This window comes from Balaenoptera acutorostrata, chromosome 16 (genome assembly GCF_949987535.1).
Source record: "Balaenoptera acutorostrata chromosome 16, mBalAcu1.1, whole genome shotgun sequence".
NCBI lineage: Eukaryota > Metazoa > Chordata > Mammalia > Artiodactyla > Balaenopteridae > Balaenoptera > Balaenoptera acutorostrata.
Window position 1 is genome coordinate 32321665 of NC_080079.1, and position 18735 is coordinate 32340399.

At 44.5% G+C, this 18735-nt stretch overlaps 1 protein-coding gene across 1 annotated transcript in view; it reads right to left on the reverse strand.

The window, feature by feature from the left end:
• Positions 1-7583: 7583 nt before the first annotated feature.
• Positions 7584-18735, reverse strand: part of DNTT (DNA nucleotidylexotransferase) — a 36313-nt gene continuing 25161 nt past the window's right edge. The window contains exons 9-11 of the mRNA XM_007187440.2: positions 16649-16894; positions 9901-9984; positions 7584-7986 (exon numbers count right to left, since the gene is read on the reverse strand). Coding sequence (XP_007187502.1) covers positions 7900-7986; positions 9901-9984; positions 16649-16894 — 417 coding nt within the window. The 3' untranslated portion in view covers positions 7584-7899. The remainder of the gene's footprint in view (positions 7987-9900; positions 9985-16648; positions 16895-18735) is intronic.

Here is an 18735-nt window from a genome sequence, read left to right on the forward strand (position 1 = left end):
AAATGTAAACAGTGGTAATTACAGTTGAAGGTTAGTGACAAAGATGTCAAATTCAACCTTTCTTAAGCGTCTTGTTGCCACACCTTTCATACAAACTGATTTGAAATTAGTAATGGTTGTGCCTTGTTAGTTTCATAATTATATTTCTATAGAGAAAGGAAAATGGAGGGAAAAAATTAACCTTTCCTATATAGATGCCTATTTTCATGAAGGTCATGGAGATTATTTGCTAAGAATACTTGGTAAGAATTATAGGTAAGAAGGCTGAGTGGGAGTTTTGCCGTACTTCACACTCGATGCATCATGTTGGAAAATAATTCAGCCTCCAAAGGAGATCCTGTCCCCCATCATCATCATCATCATTATCATCATCACCATCACTAATTTTGCAGCAAGAATGTAGAGATGGTAAAGGTGAATAATCTCACTCTTTCTGCCTCCTGCCCCAGGGTTAAGGAAGGCTAAAACACTGGACACACTTTCGGACTGGTTTCTTGTGAAAATATTATCCCCTACATACCAGGGACATGTAGGATGCAAAATGAATTGCAGGCCACAGTGCCATTCGAATCCAAGTACACCACAGTGAGGGTCATGAAGAGTCTCCCTTGTTTCCAACTTCAGCAAAGGAGCTGGATTTCTTTAAAACAGTATATTCTTGTCCTTGGATTTACAGTGCCAGCCCGTATGAGAGGACTGATTTGTCTTCTTAAGTCGTATGCCTGCCTTTCTGGGAAGCAGTCCCCAGGTGCCTGAACGATGCCCAGATTATATGAAAAAGACTAATCCCTGTTACATTTATAGCACTTTTTAGTTTTCAAAGCACTTTTCATTCGTTATTTTGTTTGATTTTTACACCGAACCCAGGAGGTAATGCTGTGTGGGTGTTACTTATGTCCATTTTACAGATGAGAAAACTGGGTGTCTACAAAGGTAATTTTATTGGTCCTGGAAATTGTAAAGTAAATTGCTTTTGAGGGATGATTTAAGTTTGCAGAAAGAGTAAAGGATAATGAGTTTAATTGATAATAGAGGTGGGTTTCTGTACTGTTCTGGGTCCTTTGATATACATGTTGGAGGCAAGAGTTTGAAATACTTACAGTGGTGTGAATTAATTGAAAAAAAGTGCATTCAAAACAGATAAAGTTGACTCCCACTATAGCTCCCATCTATCCGTAAGAGATAAAGGTCGGTGAGTACCCAAAAGTCCCCGTAAAGTAGCCCTTGATTTCCAAGAAACTCCAGAGTCATGGGACAGGACAGACTTTGCCTCCTGTCACCCTCAGCCTGGTGCCTAGAGAGTTTCAGGAGGCGTAGCTGGTGCTGGTCAGGTCAAGACAGGCTCTGGTCTGGGGGTCCAAGAGCCAGGATAGTAGTCCTAATCTTCACCACCTCCTGTTCTGGCTTCAGGGGGTTGGTACTTACTGGTATAAAGTACTGCAAGTGAAGCACTGGCAGTGTACTTAAATGTCACTTTCCCCAAGGAAAGTAACTTGTTCTTTGGTCCTTCACAATCCAAAGGATCCCAGATCAAGCACTTTAAAGTGTTAGCTCATCTAATCCTCCAGCAGAGCAAAGGGAGAAACCATTATCATCTTGATTTCACAAAAGAGGAAATCAAGGCTCAGAGAGGTTAGGTAACTTGTCCAAGGTCACACAGCTAGTAATGAGGGGAGCCCGGCCTGTGTGCATAATTTCTGCCGAATCAACAGAGACTCTGGCATTAACTGTGTGGCTCTGGGAAGGCCAGGGCCTCTCTCCAGACCTTGGTTCGTCACCTGCACAACAAGAGGGGTGGACTAGGATGTCTCCAAGGTCCTGTTCAATATTCTTGGGCTTCTTTGATCTGCTATTATGTTGTACTTGCCGCCGAAGGTTCTTTTGTCTGCCACCAGAGGGCGCTCTGCTCCCAAAGCAGGAGGCACTGGGGAGCGCTGAGTTCCAATTAATAGTCGCCACCTTAATTGATAAAATTCTGGCCAAGAACAAAAATTCGTGTGCAGCTTTAGCAGAGGGAATTTGTGGAATTCCTAACAAGGCTTTCCAAATAAGAAAATTACCTCAAGAACCCCTGTTAGAATCTTTGCTGTTCTCATGGGGAAACTCCTCCATCACGTACCTCCTAGGGCTTTTGTGTGGTGGGGACCTTGAGAGAATCAGCGCTGGGCAGTTGGTGAGTGAAGGTAAGCAGGCCACCTGCACGTTTCCCAAACATCAGCCCCCTATGCTCCTCTATCTTCCCTCCCAATTCTTGCCATGTCCCCATCCCACTGGTAATATTTACTAAATGTTTTCCCCTACGTTGATTCATTTTTCTCACTTAAATAAGTGTACTCAGAAGGGAAGCTTTATATCACTATTATAAATGGAAAAGCATTATTTTTGTAACATGTATGAAAATAAACACCTTTCTAGAATATAACCTCCATGCTTAGAATCAGAGAGTTTTGTTCTGTTCCATGCCCAATGCCTAGAAAAATGAGTTACTCAGTGAATATTTTTTATTATATCAGTACAAAGGTATTCATCTACATACTACCTAAATAATCTTGAATATCATACTTGGGAAACACTGGGGCAGTGGAAGGTGCTAGGAGAAAACTTGGTGGATTTGGGGATTTGAGGCTTGTGAACATGACCTGCCATGTGATGTCAGACCATGAGGCATTTCTCAGTGGAAGTAGCTGCTGTCCACTCCCCACCCCCCCATTTCCCCAGCTCACCTTAGCCAGCAACTCCAGACGTGACACGTGTACATATAGCTGAAGCCCTGTCCAGCATATAACTGTTTTCAGCCTGAACTGTCTTTTGGTTCCAGGATAGGCAAAAAGTCTTCATCTGCCACTTCACATCCACTAGAATGGCTCTCATTAAAAACAAGCAAAACAAAATAACAACAAAAAACCAAAAAAAAAGAAAAAGAAAGGAAAAGAAAACAACAAATCTTGACAAGGACGTAGAGAAACTAGAACCCTTGTATACTGTTGGCAGGAATGCAAAATGGTACAGCCACTATGGAAAACAGTACAGTGGTTCCTCAAAAAATTATAGAATTACCATGTGATTCAGCAATTCTTCTTCTAGGTTTATATTCAAAAGAACTGAAAGGAAGGACTTAAACAGATATTGGATACCAATGCTCATAGTGGCTCTATTCACAATAGCCAGAAGGTGGAAGCAACCCAAATGTCCATCAACTGATGAATGGATAAATAAAATGTGATGTATTAGATGTACAATGGAATATTATTCAGCCTTCTAAAGGGACAAATGCCACAACATAGATGAACCTTGAACACATTATGCTAAGCAAAACAAGCCAAAAACAAAAGCATAAGTATTGTATGATTCCACTTACATGAGGTACCTGGGATAGGCAAATTCATAGAGACAGAAAGTAGAACTGAGGTTACTAGGGCCTGGGGGGAGGGGGAGTGTGGAGTTATTGTTTAATGAGCACAGAGTTTCTGTGAGACAGTTCAGTTCAGTTTCTGTGAGACAGTTCAGTTCTGATGAGACAGTTCAGGAAATGGATAGTGACGGTGGTTGCACAACTTTGTGAAAGTAATTAATGCCACTGAATTGTACACTTAAAAGTGGTTAAAATGGTGAATTTTATGATACATATATTTTGCCACCAAAGGAAAAAAAAAAAGCTTTCACCTGATAAATTGGAAAAGCCTTTCTTGGAAAAGTCACTTGTGTTGAGAAGGTTCTGGGTCCAACGGATTGATTATCAATGTCTACAGGGTAGGGGGAGTGGTGGCATTCCTGTCGCGCATCTGTGTTCCCTGCAGGCTAACTTCCATAAATTGACTCTCAAATGGGGAAAGTAGATCTTGCGTCATTGTTGTAACTTGGAAGGGTTCTTTTGACCATTCGGACTCCTGAACTCCACAGGTGAGAGGATGAGCCCAAACATTGACACCTAAGGGAGCTGCTCAGACCCTGAACAGAGAGTCAGCGGCTGATGCCTGGGGGCTGGTGCTGAACTGGAGACCTCGGCCCAGCTACGGAGGGCAGCACCCCTCAGCAATAGCCCCTGATGCCAGGTAGGAATGTGGCCCATTGTTGCCATGAATTGTTTCCCGAGAGAAGCTATAAATCCCTTTTTTTAAAAAATGTACTCTATCAGGTTTTAAGCATTGACCACTAATTTAAAAATTTCCTAAAACACAGTGAAGGCCAAACAAGATACACCTTTGGGCTGTATTTGGCCCATGGGCTGCCAGTTTTTACCTCTGTCATACATAACAAAAACTTCTTATTCCCCCTTTGACATTTTCAGCATGCACAAGAAGGCTTGGGAAGTTCATTTCCAGAAGTTCATTCCAAAAACAAGCTCTGGGAATTCCCTGGTGGTCCAGTGGTTAGGGCTCTGCGCTTCCACTGCAGAGGGGGCGGGTTCTGTCCCTGGTCGGGGCACTAGGATCTTGCATGCTGCACCGTGTGGCCAAAAAAATTAAAAACAAAAGCTCTGGCTCCTGGATCAGCTACCCCTGTTGCTGCTTATAAAACATGATGTACCTTACCTGGTCTCTGTGCTCGAACCACGAATGTGGATCCAAATCCTCCCATTCTTTAAAACAATAGAATAAAAAAGAATGAAATTTTGCCATTTGCAAAACATAGATGGACCTGGAGGGTATTATGCTTAGTGAAATATGTCAGACAGAGAAGGACAATACTGTGTGTTAACACTTATGTGTGGAATCTAAAAAATAAAACGAATGAATATAACAAAACAGAAATAGACTCACAGATACTGAGAACAAACTAGTAGTTAACAGAGGAGGGGGTGTGGGCAAAATAGAGGAAAGGAATTAAGAGGTACAAACCACTAGGTATAAAATAAATACGTTACAAAGATGTAACATACAGGACAGGGAATATAGCCAATATTTGATAATAACTTTAACTGAAGTGTAATCTACCAAAATAAAGCATTATGTTGTACACCTGAGACAAATACAATATTGTAAATCACCTACCTTTCAATTAAAAAAAAAAAAAAAGAAAAAACCTGATGTGTTCTCTCCTCCTCTGTGAAGGCCTCTGGCCCACAGGGCTCTCCTACTTCTAGGCCTGCATTGCCCATCCTCCCCTCTAGGTGGCAGCACTCCTACTGTTGTGCTGACCAGCCATTGCTCTCTGGCATTGTCGTCTTGTTCATTTTCCTCTCTTGTTTTCCAGGTCTCTCCTGGAGAGAGACTGTTATGATGAAGGGGAGATCTGGATTTTGGACATCAAGCCCTGACTTCCCTTGTTCCATAATTCCTCCCTCCCCCTCCCCAGGAGGCCTGGGTTCCTTGCTGACTCCCTGGCCTCAAGGATGAAGTTTCTTCAGTGACAGAGGTGTTGAGGGGTGGACCTCGAGGCCCCTTGAACTTAGATGTGGACCAAGCACGGAGGAGGGCCTGGGGCCTTGGGTTCTATGGGACCGGCTCTGCCCTAAGAAGCTACAGCTCCCAGCCTCCAATGGCCATAGCCCTTCCAAGAGGAACAGCCTCTACCCCCACCCACCTCACTTTACACACACACACACACACCCCGTCACATGGCTGATTGGATCCATAATGCACACCTGGCCCAAAGGCAGCGCACCTATTAGCTGGAGAGCAACCAGTGACAAGTTGGCCTACATCAAACTGGCAAGCTGGCCCTATCAGATTCTGTCTTGAGAAACAGAAGATTTCAATAGGAGATTGAAGGACTGCTGGGCTGTAGAAAGAGAGAAGCGAGGCGGGCATGGGGCCCCTGGGCGTCAGCTCTGGCTGTCCCTTCCAAGGAGCGGTTCAGGGGATGCCCAGCTGTGCTCTGTTGTCGACCCTTGGGCTCCTTCAGATCTTTGTTCTTCATGCTCTTTATGCCTAATGTGGTGTCTGGAGGAGCTTTGACTCAAACATCCTTCTCTACCGATTTGCTCACCTGGTCCCAGGTGCTGCTCGGCCTTTGGGTTTGGGGCCCAGCACCCATGAGACGGACGTGCTCATCCTCAATCCTTAGGGCGCGGCTGCGCTGGCCTGCCATGTGTTGCTATGAGTCCATCTCCCAGATGCTGCCTGAGCCCAGCCACAGAGCATTCTGCTGAATAATCCGGGGAAGAGGAAGGTGGGTGACGACAATCAACCTCACTGTCATGGGCCAGCACGCTGAGCTGTGAAGCCCTGATGGGCAGTGGAAGAGCTGACCAGGAGAGCAGGAATTCCCCATGTCCCCACCAGCCCTCAGAAGCCAGCTTTGGCAGGGGACCTCGCCTCCATCCTCCTGGCACTACTGCTCCCATTTCCTTCCCTCCCACGGCTTCCTCAGTGCTCCCCTCTGGCCCTGCTCCCCCGTGTTTGGGCTCTTGGTCACCAGCTGAGCAGAAGAATCCCCTCCCCAGCTTCTAAGGGCACCTCCAGATTTATCAGGATTAAAAGAGATGCTTTATAGGAAGAGAAAAGAATGTAAAAGAAACGAAACATGTAACTCTCTGAAGTAGCTTGTATTCATGGGCCCAATTCCTCACCCTCCATGCATTCATGCCCTTTGCAATACATCCCATTGTGACAAAGCATAACGCCCCATCTCTGGAGGCTTAGCCATGTGACCGGCTTCAGCCACTGGATATTAACAGACATGGAAAGGGTCTTGAAAAGCACACGCACACTGGGGTTTGCTTGCTCTCTTGTCTCTGCTGTCATCGTGAGAAGGAGAGGGCCAGGTTAGCCCGCAGGTCCCAGGAGGAGGAGGATGGACCCGAGGAGCAGAGCCCCGCCTAGCTCAGCCAAACACCCAGGCTGTGTGCAGATCTCTGCTGCTTTAAGCCACTGAGTTTTGGGATAGTTTGAATTTGAGGCAATACTAGCTGATACACACCCCACCCCCAGGTCCCAGCACCAGGAAGGGAAGGAGGCTCCTTCCCTGTGCCCAGGGCGGGGCATCAAGCTTCTCTGTGGGGTCCTGGATCTCGCCATCTCCTCTCCTCTGAGGGGGCCGGAAGGAAAGGGCAAGGATCATTGTGAGGCCTCCCAGCTCTCCAGCAGGCTGAGGACACAGAAGCAGCTGGAACAGATGGCCTTTCGGGTCTCTTCAAGGCATGGAGTCGATGCCCTCCTAGAGAAGGCATGACGTCCAAATGGGTCTGCAGCCTGGGAGTTCCAAAGGCTGCCTCCGTTCCCTTGGGTGCCCTAAGATGAAGAGGGCACGAGAGAGCGTCTCCCTGAGAGAGACTCAGAGACGGTGGTTTAGGAAATTGTGCTTCCTCCTGAGTGAACGCAGTGAGACTACATCCCTTATGTGGCCTTGTGCCAGGACACAAGGGACACAGCTCCGGGTGACAGGGGAGGAGCCGGCTTTGACCTGAGCTGAGAGTCAGGACTCAGTCCCCCTCCTCCCAAAGCTCCAGGAGGGACCCACAACCCCCTCTAGAATCTCTGATCTTCTGACTAAACCTGTTTCACCCCTCAAGGTAAACCTGAAACTCTTTATTCTTTCATTTTGTTACATTTTTGTTTAAGAATAGTTTAAAATATTTGAGTGAAAAAAAAAAAAGACTCCACCATCTTGTTTTCTCCTATTTTTATTGGAAATATACAGTATTTCAGCTACATTGTGGGCAAAGTGGGCTTTGATGAGCTTTCCTGAAAACAAGCCACCAATTACCACACTGTGTTTGTGGAAAATGCATTGTGAATTCTAAGTAACAGTCCCACAAATGGCCTATTAGAGCATAACCCATTACCAGGTGGGGCATGATCATGTTTCCCAAACTATTTATTTCTAGAAGCAATCTGCATTTCAGTAAGACTTAAAGAATCCCAAACTTTCCTAAGGCATCTTTCATTATAATATGAAGCATAATTTATCTAACCCGAAAAAAAAAAAAAAAACAGAGAAGAAGTTGACAACTTTTTCCTAAGCATTTCTTTCCCATGGTTCGAGGTAATCCAAACCCAGATGTGCAAAAATTTCTTCTTCACTTTCTGCTTTGAGAAATATCCTCTGAAAGCATAACAAGACATATGTGCATTCAGATATTTTTGTTAAGCATCTCAGTGCTGACATAGTGAAAATATTACTTGTAAAACTGTTTTGTCAAAATAAATTACTGCTAAAACACTTTACCCTGCTTCTGAGGATAAAAATTCATCTTACCTGACTTTAATTTTTGTATTTTCCCACCCCCAAAAACTTAATAAATTAAGGTAAAATTATGACAGCCTTACATATTCAACTAGAGGCATTTGGTATTTTTCCTATGGATCTGTAGTTCTTAACCACAGTTGTTCATTAGAACTACCTGAAGGAGTTTTTTTTAAAAGTGTTGAAAACTGAGCTATGCCCCAGTCCAATGAAATCAGAATCTCAGAAGAGGTCTTGTCATCCATCTGTTTAAGGGGTCTGGGAAATTCTCCTGTGCAGTCAGAATTACGGACTACTGCCACTGGTAATGAGGAGCGGTGATTATAGGATACTTGTGTATGCTGGGTTCTCCTCCTGGTCTTCCACCCCTGCCCCGCTCCCACCAGCCTCCCACCCCATGATCTCTGTTAGATCGAGCACCACTTCTCCTCCAGCCCTACTTGTTATAGCACAGCGTTGGGCCTGTAGGAGGCACTCGCTTATGTTGAACAATTTGTTATGTGTCAATTTGTAAGTCTTCCTACGTCGTGTTATGTGAAGCTGCCTCCACTCACATGCTAGACAACTGAGGCTTTTCTGCCAGCATCCACAGCCCTCTCTTATGACAGCAGCACCTTGATTTTTCTTTGGGAAACCACCCCTCCCTACTCTCAGTCTCTGAGGGTCAGGTGGGGCTAATCCCACCTCCGAGGAGGGGCACACGACCCAAGCCTGGCCAATAAGAGCCACGGAAAAGAGTTCAGGGATTGGCACATGGCCCAGGCCTGGCCAGTGAACATCAGCTAGGGCTCTTGCCGGAATTATTAGGAAAGAAGCTCTTTTCTGAAGGGGTAGCTAAGCTAGAAGGATGGAATTCATAGGAAAACCCTGCCTGAGAGTGAAACCAACACTGAGGGAAATTTGCATGATCACCTTGATACAGCCACACCTGAAGTCCATGTTATCCCAGATGCTACAGTATATAAGCCAAATTCTTTTCTTTTCTTTTCTTTTCTTTTTTTTGCCGTTTCCATTTTGTATTGGGTTTCTGACACTTGTGAGACAGCTCTAACTAAATACACCTCATTTAGACTATACACTCCTAAAGGGTAAAAACCATTACTTCTAGTTATTTTGTGTCTTCTTCCTCCTCAGAGCTTAGTTTAGTGCCTTTGATCACCATAGGAAGAGTAGATCTTGGCACTTGTGGACTTAGTTGAATATTTAACTCTTCCTAATTCATACAGTAATCTATCATTTTGCTGAGGCAGCATTTGGACTACTGCAAGGCTAGCACGCCAAGTGAGTCTCAGCTGGTGTGTGAGTCTAGCTGACTGCTCATCTACATCTCAGGGCAGCTCTGTTGCTCTCCTTCTTGCAGTGGACTCTCATTCATGACCTATATGATCACTCAAAATGCTAATTCTCACTGCATCTGAGGGGTACTTGAGTGATATTTGTGATTTGGGGGGATCCTTGGTTTTCTTTGGCGTTACTCATTGCAAATACCAAGGATATACCAAACTCAATTAATATTCACTGTTGGACTGGTTCTAGGGGCCCAACTAGCCCATCATCTTTGAGCCCAAAGCCTCCGAGGTGCATTCTGGGCCAGGTGGGGGCTATGCTCCCATCAGGATCTTTCCAGCTGCCCTCAACTGTGATCAGTGGGGACAGGGCACTCGGGGCAAAGGAAACTGAACCTGGACACTAAAATTAGTTCCGGAAAAGTGCTCAGGGAGCCAGCCTTGGTGATGAGGATCAAAGAGGCCCATCTCAGGGAGACAGCTCTACCTTAGTCTTGTCATATAGAGCGTGGTTATCCAGAATCATCTTCCGGTCGTGTGTAGCGTAGCGCCGGAGGTCTCTCTCAAACTGCTGGATAAGAAATAATTAAAATAAATGACTATCAGGACTTCCCTGGTGGTGCAGTGGTTAAGACTCTGCGCTCCCAATGCAGGGGGCCCGGGTTCAATCCCTGGTCAGGGAACTAGATCCCACATGCATGCCACATCTAAGGAGCCCACGTGCTGCAACTAGGGAGCCCGCCTGCCGCAACTAAGAACCAGTGCAACCAAATACATATATAAATTTAAATAAATAAATAAATAAATAAAGTACTATCAAGTCTAGAATGTCTTCAGTATTATGTGTTTAGAGATATTTAAATCCCTATACAGGAAGTCCCCTATATACAAACGAGTTCCGTTCCGAGAGCACATTTGTAAGTCCAATTTGTTCGTTAAGTCCAGCAAAGTTAGCCTAGGTACCCAACTAACACAATCGGCTATATAGTACTGTACTGTAATAGGTTTATAATACTTTTCACACAAATAATACATAAAAAACAAACACAAAAAATAAAACATTTAAAATCTTACAGTACAGTACCTTGAAAAGTACAGTAGTACAGTACAACAGCTGGCACACGGGGGCTGGCATCGAGTGAACAGGCAAGAAGAGTTACTGACTGGAGGAGGGAGAGGAGGTGGGAGATGGTAGAGCTGAAGGATCGTCAGCAACAGGAGACAGAGGGCAAGCTGAAACTTCACTCATGCCTGACGTTGATGGCACAGGTTCTGGTTCCTTGCTGGAACCAGATGCACGTTTGCATATTTGAAAGTTTGCAATTTGAAGGTTAGTATGTAGAGGACTTACTGTAATGAAATGTCTATCTCCACTAAACATTCTCCAAGCAATTTTCTCCCCCAGGGCAATAGTTTACGATGACAAAACTCCATGCTCACATGCACACACTAGACTGTAAGCTCTGTGAAAAAAGGAACCTGATTTGTTCTGTTCATAACCATATTTCCTCCTCAAATGACGCCTGGCACATAGAAGATGTACAGCAAATATTTGTTGAATGAATAAATGAGGATTGTGAGGATTGTGTCCAGAATAATACCTGGCCCAGAGTAAATGCTGGATAAATAATACTTGGTGTTGTTTTTTCATTTGGAATATCACTAATGTAAAAGAGGATGAGGAGTTAGGAAACCCAGATTCCAGCCTGGATTTTGTTCCTGTCTGGCTGTGCATCTCTCTGCAAGTCACCCAGCCTCTCTGAATCTCGGTTGGTCAAACAGGAGGGTGGAGGAAGTGCATGAGTAAGGTCCCCTCTGGCTGTAACATCCTCTCATACGAGATTCTGTAAAACTGATGGTCTGAGCCACCCGCCCCAGAGTAGCATCTCCTATGATCAGGGTGGGCTCGGAGGCTCCAGGGAGCAAAACCTGAAGCCTTAGATAGAGGACAGGGAAGCCCTGGAAAAGGAGGACAATGAATGAAGTTGTCATTGAGGTTAATTTTCCTAAGAAGCACAGATCTAGAAATTTTGTCTTCTCCATGTGGGATTAGGGAGCAAGGATGGAATCATTGTGCCCTCTAGTGGCGAGTATGGGAAAGCTGGTGGAGACTGGGAACTGCCCTTCCTCACCTGGGTGTGCGAAGACAGACTTTCCAGCCAGAAGTTCTTTATAAGGGAGTGGAGGAGAGCAACGGCTCCTCACACTGGGCGTGGGGGGAGGCTGGAGAGGATGGGGTAACAGGTGCAGTGAGAAGCCCCCCTTGGCTCCCCACTTCTGTGTGGTGAGAGATCTATTCCTGGACTTCTCTGCTAAATCCTCAGGAGCATTTGTCCATATTCTGTTAGGAATTATAATGATGTCTTCCATTTGGAGGGTAATAATATTGACTCAACCAATATTTATTGAGCACCTACTGTGTGACAGGTGTGTTCTGGATGCTTGGAATATAACAGAGAACAAAACAATGTCTGCCTTGGTGAGGCTTGGATTCAACAGGGGACACAAATAAGACACAGTAACAGCATAAGTAAATTACATGATATGTTCAAAGGTCATGCTGTGTACAGCACAGGCCTCATAAAGGAGGTAGGATCTGAGCAAGGACTTGCCCGAGGTGGAGGAGCTAGCTAAGGGGACTCTGGGAAGAGCACACCGTGCAGAGGGAACAGCTAGAACAGAGGCCTTAGGGAGGGGCGAGCCTGGCTGGTTAGGGAGAGAGCAGTGGGGAGGAGTTCAGAGAGATGTGGGGGTGGGGAGACCACGCAGGGCCTCGTGGCCACTGGAAGACCTTTACTCTGCGTTGAATGCGGAGCCCCTGCCAGGTTTTGAGCAGGAGAGTGACCCGATCTGACTTATGTTATGACAGGATCACTCGGCTGTAGAGGGCAAGAGACCAGTCAGGACAGCTGTGGTCATAATCCGGGCAATGATATCCTAGTTAATGTTTATGGAGAGCTTATCCTGTGCTGGGCGCTGGGCTGATTTCTTGCTTTATATTAATTTCTGATCTACTCTATTATCGCTAGTATTTAACAGCTTCTAAAAGAGTCTAACAATACTTCTAAAAGAACAGTATTAAGTATACAATCAGCCTCAGAATTGTGTTAAGATGAAGGCACTGTCTAATTTAATCCTCATTACAATCCCGTGAGGTTGGTACTGTTATTAGCCCCATTTTTCAGATGAAGAAAGGAGGCCCAGAGAGCCTAAGTAATTTACCCAAGGCCACACAGCCAATGATAGAGCTAGGACTCAGACTCCTGAATCCCAGAGCTCAGGTTCTTTACCCTGGACAGTTCTGCCTTCTGCTTTACAAGCTCTTTAGTTTCTCTCAACAACCCTGTGAGATAGGCAGGGCAAGGATGTTGTCTTTTGTTTCAGATAAAGAAAGCTGAACATTGAGCAGGGGCAGTGGTACTACAGTCTGGCTGTATCACTGGTCACAACACACTTCAGAGGTTGGCCCGTGCATGCTGCATACAGTTGTGCAAGTTGTGCACTGCAAAACTCTAGAGGGCGCCATTCACTGTGTAGTCTTTGTAAATATGCATGTTTCTTATGACAATCTTCTGGGAAATGGAAGTAAGGTATTTTAAGGAAGAGATGCTTTTTAAAGTTGGTGAAAGGGAGCCATTTGGGCTAGTAAAGAGGCTGGGGTAGCCTAGGCATCTAGCCACGATTGTCCACGTGTTTCCGGAGGAGAGAGTGTACCTCCTCTAGCATCTGACACAAACGTGGACAATACTCTTGAAGGAATCTCAGCCAATAAAGTCATGCTGACAAACGGCAGATCTAGTTTGAAGAAATATGATTCAGAGGAAAACAAAAGTTTCTTTTGTTTGTTTTTTTAAACTAATGAACTCCATACCCAGTCCAGAAATTGCACTGTACTTGGATGGCTCTAGAAAAACCTCAGCTCAATGTGCCCCAGTGGATGCATCCTACTCAGGAAATCTTTAGGGCACAAGATCCAAAGGAAGCTTTGTCAGCTTAGTAGACGAGACAACCTGGTAAGTTAATGACCCCAAAGTGGGGTCAGATTAATAGGTGAAGTGGCTTAAGAACATTTCCCAGGTGCTGAAATCTTTGGGTTAAAAGGTGAAATTAAATTTCTCACCCACAAAATTTTAGACCAGACCTAAACCTGGTCACCCACCAACATGTATCCACGTGGGGACAAAACACATCGCATTCAGTGGTCACATAAGCGGGGGCGTAAAGATGATAACACAAGTAGCTACCGTTGGCTGAGCCCTTACCACATTTAAACACACGCATCTCATTTAACCAGATGGCAAACTTGGGAGGTGGGCGTCACTGTTATCCACAATATAGATGGGGCAACTAGGACTTGAAGAGGTTATAATTTGTTTAAAGTCACCCAGCTAAAAAGTGGGAGAGCTTAGTGCTCTGTTAGTGCCCTGCAGAGCCAATAACAGTAATTTCTGAGAACTCTGAGAAAAGAGAATAAAATGCGCTGAAGAGATGCCCATGTTAAAAACAAAGTGGACAAAGAACAACCATTTCTGCCAGCGAATCCTGACTGGCATGACCTTGTATAACTTTGGACTTCTTTTTGGAACTCTCCCCTTTCCCAACAGACTCTGTTCCCAAAGATGTACATCTATCAAACAAAGTGCATTTATGATGTATTGTTTCATTAGCTTCCCTAATTTTTATGAACGAAAGATGCCAGCCAACATTTTTGATTAGGGTAAGAAGCTCTAGTGCTGAGATCCTGTGCTGAAATGATTCCCCCCGAAAGCAAACACACCTGACATTTAACTCAAGGTTGAGGACAATTAATTTCTACGTCATTTATCATATAAAATCCTTTAACGACTCATGTCACTCAAAGCAACAGCCAACTACGTGGGAAAACAGTGTGGGGTGTTAGCTGGGAGGGTGGAGCACAAGCTAATGGGACAAATCCCGGGCACCATGTCTATGAATATCACATGATGGGAGCTGGGAGCTGCCACTCGGCCAGCACTGGCCCCGTGCCTGGCGTGGTGCTGGGGGCTTTGCCAGCTTCATCTCACTGGATCTCTGCAACCCAGGGAGGTAGAGGCATTTTTGCCCTGACTTTCCTGATGGGAAAACTAAGTCTTAGAGGACATGGGGAACTTGACGGAGATCACCTAGCTGGTAAGAGTCAGGGCAGGGGCTTGTGACCAGGTCTGGGATGAGCCAAACGTGTGCCCTTAGCCACCAGACTGCTTTCTCTGCTTCCATGGTTCTCATACTTTAGCTGTGTCACCTGCAGGTTTCTTTCAAACACAAACTGCTGGGCTCTTCCCCCAGAGTTTCTGATTCAGTAGGTCTGAGGTGGGGTGGAGAATTTACATGTCTAACCTGTTCCCAGGTAAGACTGATGCTGTGGTCAGGGGATCTCTTTTTTTTTTTTTTTTTTTCTTTTTTTTAGTGTGTTTTCAAAGCCTATGCAAGCCTTAACTTCTAGGTGGTATTGTTTTCTCTATATGCAGTCACCCAAATCCTACTGATTTTACCACCTAAATAAGACTTGAGAGTCTTTCTTCATCTGCCTTTCCCCGCCATTACTTTAATTTAGATCTTTCTCATCCTTACCTAGACTATTGTGTTAATCTCCTAGTCTAACTCAGTAGATGGTTCAGATCATTTAATAGTTTTCCCGTTACCTATAGGTTAAACTGTAAGATCCTCAACATTTGTAATCCATCCCCACATTCTATTACCTGCCCACTTCCACCTTGTATTACATTATAAATCCCTTGAGCGTGGGGACCAGTATCTTCGTATTCCTTATAATATTGTGAACATAATAACTGCTCAGCCAATAGTTGTTGACTTAATGAATGAAGTAAGCAGGCTCTTGGCTTGGCAATTAAGTATACGTCTCTAGAATTAAAATGAATTACTCTGTGTAGTAGGAATAAGAAGATTATTTTATTTTAGTATATTAATAATTCACACATTATTATTTTATGGTAGTAATGTCATACATTCCTCCAGTAATATTAATTTGAATTAATATGATTTTAAGCTATTACATGCAGTTGTTCTGAGTTCCTGTAGAATTGTCTTTTTTTTTCCCCCAGAAGGGAATTAATAGAATTGAGACATAGCCAAGAGCAGAAATACTAGGTTTTGGACATCCATTGTGGTACAAAATAAAACATTAGCAGTCATTGACTCCTTGTTAGAAATTTGACTCCTAGTCAAAGATTTATAAACTTTACCTTGTGTAAATAAGTCTGTAATCATAATCATTTATGATGCTCAGAATATACCAATGATTCATGAGCCGCTCTAAGGGAATCGTGTAACTGGTATAAATCCGTACTTGGTTTTGTTTTAATTTGCAACTTTTCTTCTTAAAGTCTTTTTTAATCTAAAGTTTTGATGGGTACATTGAGACACGGTAAAAATTATTGACAGTTGTGATGTTGTTTTTAACAAAAATGTTTACATCATAAAAACAAGTTTCTTAGACTTATTAGAAGGTAAGATTTCATGACAGATGAAATATTTAAGATATGCTTCATTTAATATATCAGTAAGTTTCACTAACTACATATTTTGTGCTAATTCATTAATTTTTTTTTAAATTGAGGTATAGTTCACATACAGTAAAATTTACTGTTTTGTAGTGTACAATTCAGTGGCTTTTAGTATATTTATGAAGTTGTCCAACTATCACCAAACTGTAATTACAGAACATTTTTATCACCCCAAAAGAAATGCATGCTTGTTAGCAGTCACTTCCTTTTCTTCTCCACCTAGCCCCTGGCAACCTCTAATCTACTTTCTGTCTCTATGGATTTACCAATTCTGGAGATTTCATATGGATTTATACAATATGTGGCCTTTTGTGTCTTGGCTTCTTTCTTTTTTGTGTGTGTCATATTTTTTATTTTTAATGTTTATTTATTTATTTATTTTCTTATTAGTCATCCATTTTATACACATCAGTGTATACATGTCAATCCCAATCTCCCAATTCAGAGGGGATCTCATTTTGAGAATAACTGTTCTAAATGCATCTGTCTCACTTGACCATGTGCAGGTGGAATGCCCTGATTTAGAGATTTCTGGCCACTTCCCTCTCTCCTGTCCACCCCCTCCCCCTTCCTTGTCCGTCTCCCCCCATCCCCACCCCCACTGCCATTGTCTCTCCCCTGGGCCCAGGTAGACCCAGTCTACCTCTTCTGGAAAGCTAAGACCATCCCACGGATCCAGGTAGCACTTACCCGGGAGCCAGTCCAGCCGAGCAGGGCAAAGGCATGTTGCTCGTAGGGGCACATGACCAGGTCCACACGGATGGCCTTCCAGGTCTTGCCTTCCTCTTGGATGGACGTGTCACTGTCCACTCTCTGATGGTGCAATTTTAAAATCAGAAAGCATTTTTGAAAATGATCTAAAGTATCCACTTGCCTGCTTGGCACCTTGAACTTTTCAAACGTCGACTCCACAAGGTCATAGTATAAAAGTAATCCCTGAAAATAAACAGAAAGACGTCAGGAAGAGTCCCTGATGCAGAAGGTCAGAGATTTTATATTGGGCTCTTAATGAACGCTCTTAAAGAAAGCTTTGCAGATTTAAGCAAAACGTGGGTGCGTTTTGTCCTTGCGTTGTGAGCCCACCTGGCGACACTAGCAGAGGGATGCAAGGAGTGGGTGTGCTACACTCCCTCTGCAGCAGAGGAATTTAGCGATTAGAGGGCCCAAGCCAAGGCCGCTTCATGGCAAAGCTGCCGGAGAATCCACTCCCCCAAGGTCTGACGGCAGACCAGTGTTCAGAAACCTGCCGCACTCCCTTAAGTACAAACCAACTTTGAACAAAAAGCCGTGCCGTTTCTATGCGGTTGTTCGGACTTAGTGTCCCTCCATATTATACTGATGACTAGGTCTACTTGGCCCAAAAGGTTGTGACTGAGGCTCAGCCGCGTTGGGGCCTGACAGCTCGCTCTTTCTAGGGAGCACTTTGAGATTGTTGCTCTGCCTGCCTCGGACACTCAGACAAAATCGGTGGCACGTCACCGAACGTTGCCTAGTCAGAAAGTTACGCCCAGCAAGCTGCCGCCCTCCAATTTATCTGCTCCGTGGGACTTCCTCACGGCACAGGGCAGATGTGGGGTAGGGAAAGGCAGAACTATGCAACTAACTGCTGAATCTGAGCAGCAACTGAAAGAGCAAATAACCTGCAAATAATCTAGTCGTAGCTATTAGGGTGTATGATTTGTTCTCGGATTCTTTAGGTCAGACATTCTCAAATATTATCATCAGACGCATTTGGAAGGTTTGTTAAAGCACAGTTTGGGAGGTCCGGTCCCCAGACTGATTCGTGCGGGGGGGCGGGGCGGGGGGAGATGAATTTGCATTTCTAATAAGTTCCCAGGTGGTGCTGACGCTTCTGATCTAGGGACCACACTTGGAGCATCACTAGTTCCATTTGCTATTGTTATTGGAAGCGCTTGGCATTTCGTGTGCAACCCACCCCCACCCCCAAGAGACATTGTTTCAATTCAACTCAACACTTTGAGGAGGGGATGCTTTTCCTTTTGCTGATCCCAGAAGAGGGAACACTTGGCCCTTCAGTGCCTCTCCCAGAAAAGGTATGAGGAAGAACCGGCACCATCTGAAGCAGGGGTGGGGAGTGGGGGGATTGAGGGGGGGAGCGCGGATGTCAGGAAGAGCCTCTGGTGCAGGAGGCAGATGTTGCCCTAGACAAATCTAACAACCAACTCCGGGAAGACACAATTCTGCTTTTTAATGAAACTTACTAAGATTAGTCAATATAGCAGCCTTTCATGTCAATTTGAATTATGTAAATCTGAAAAGCGAGCTATTAAAATATCAAAACAGTCCCACTTTGAAGCCAAATTTATAACATCCCTCCCCCCTTTAAAAAAATTCACAAAGCTGGCTTCCTAAAAGTTGTAAACTGTGTTTGCACTATTGCCACGTGGTGGTGACACTTTGGCTGGTCATAGACAGATGGGCCACCCACCAGGCATGAACCCACACTACACCCAGCCAGCCCCCCCCTCTTTGGGGTGAATTGCTGGTGGCCAGTGGAGTCTTCTGGATGACACCCTCCCCCCAAGATCAGTATTTCCAAGCTCTTTTCCTCCGTTTCTTCCACCGAGAGGTCTTCTACAAGGACCACATGTAGATTCATCTGATAGGCAACTGAAAACCATACCCATTGGCTGTTCATTCGTTCTGCAGGTGTTTTAAAACATCGTATGTGTATATGCGTGTGTCGTGTAAGCATGTGCTCGAGTGTGCCTGCATGAGATATAATCATTTTAATCTGGAAAGTGCAGATTTCGGTA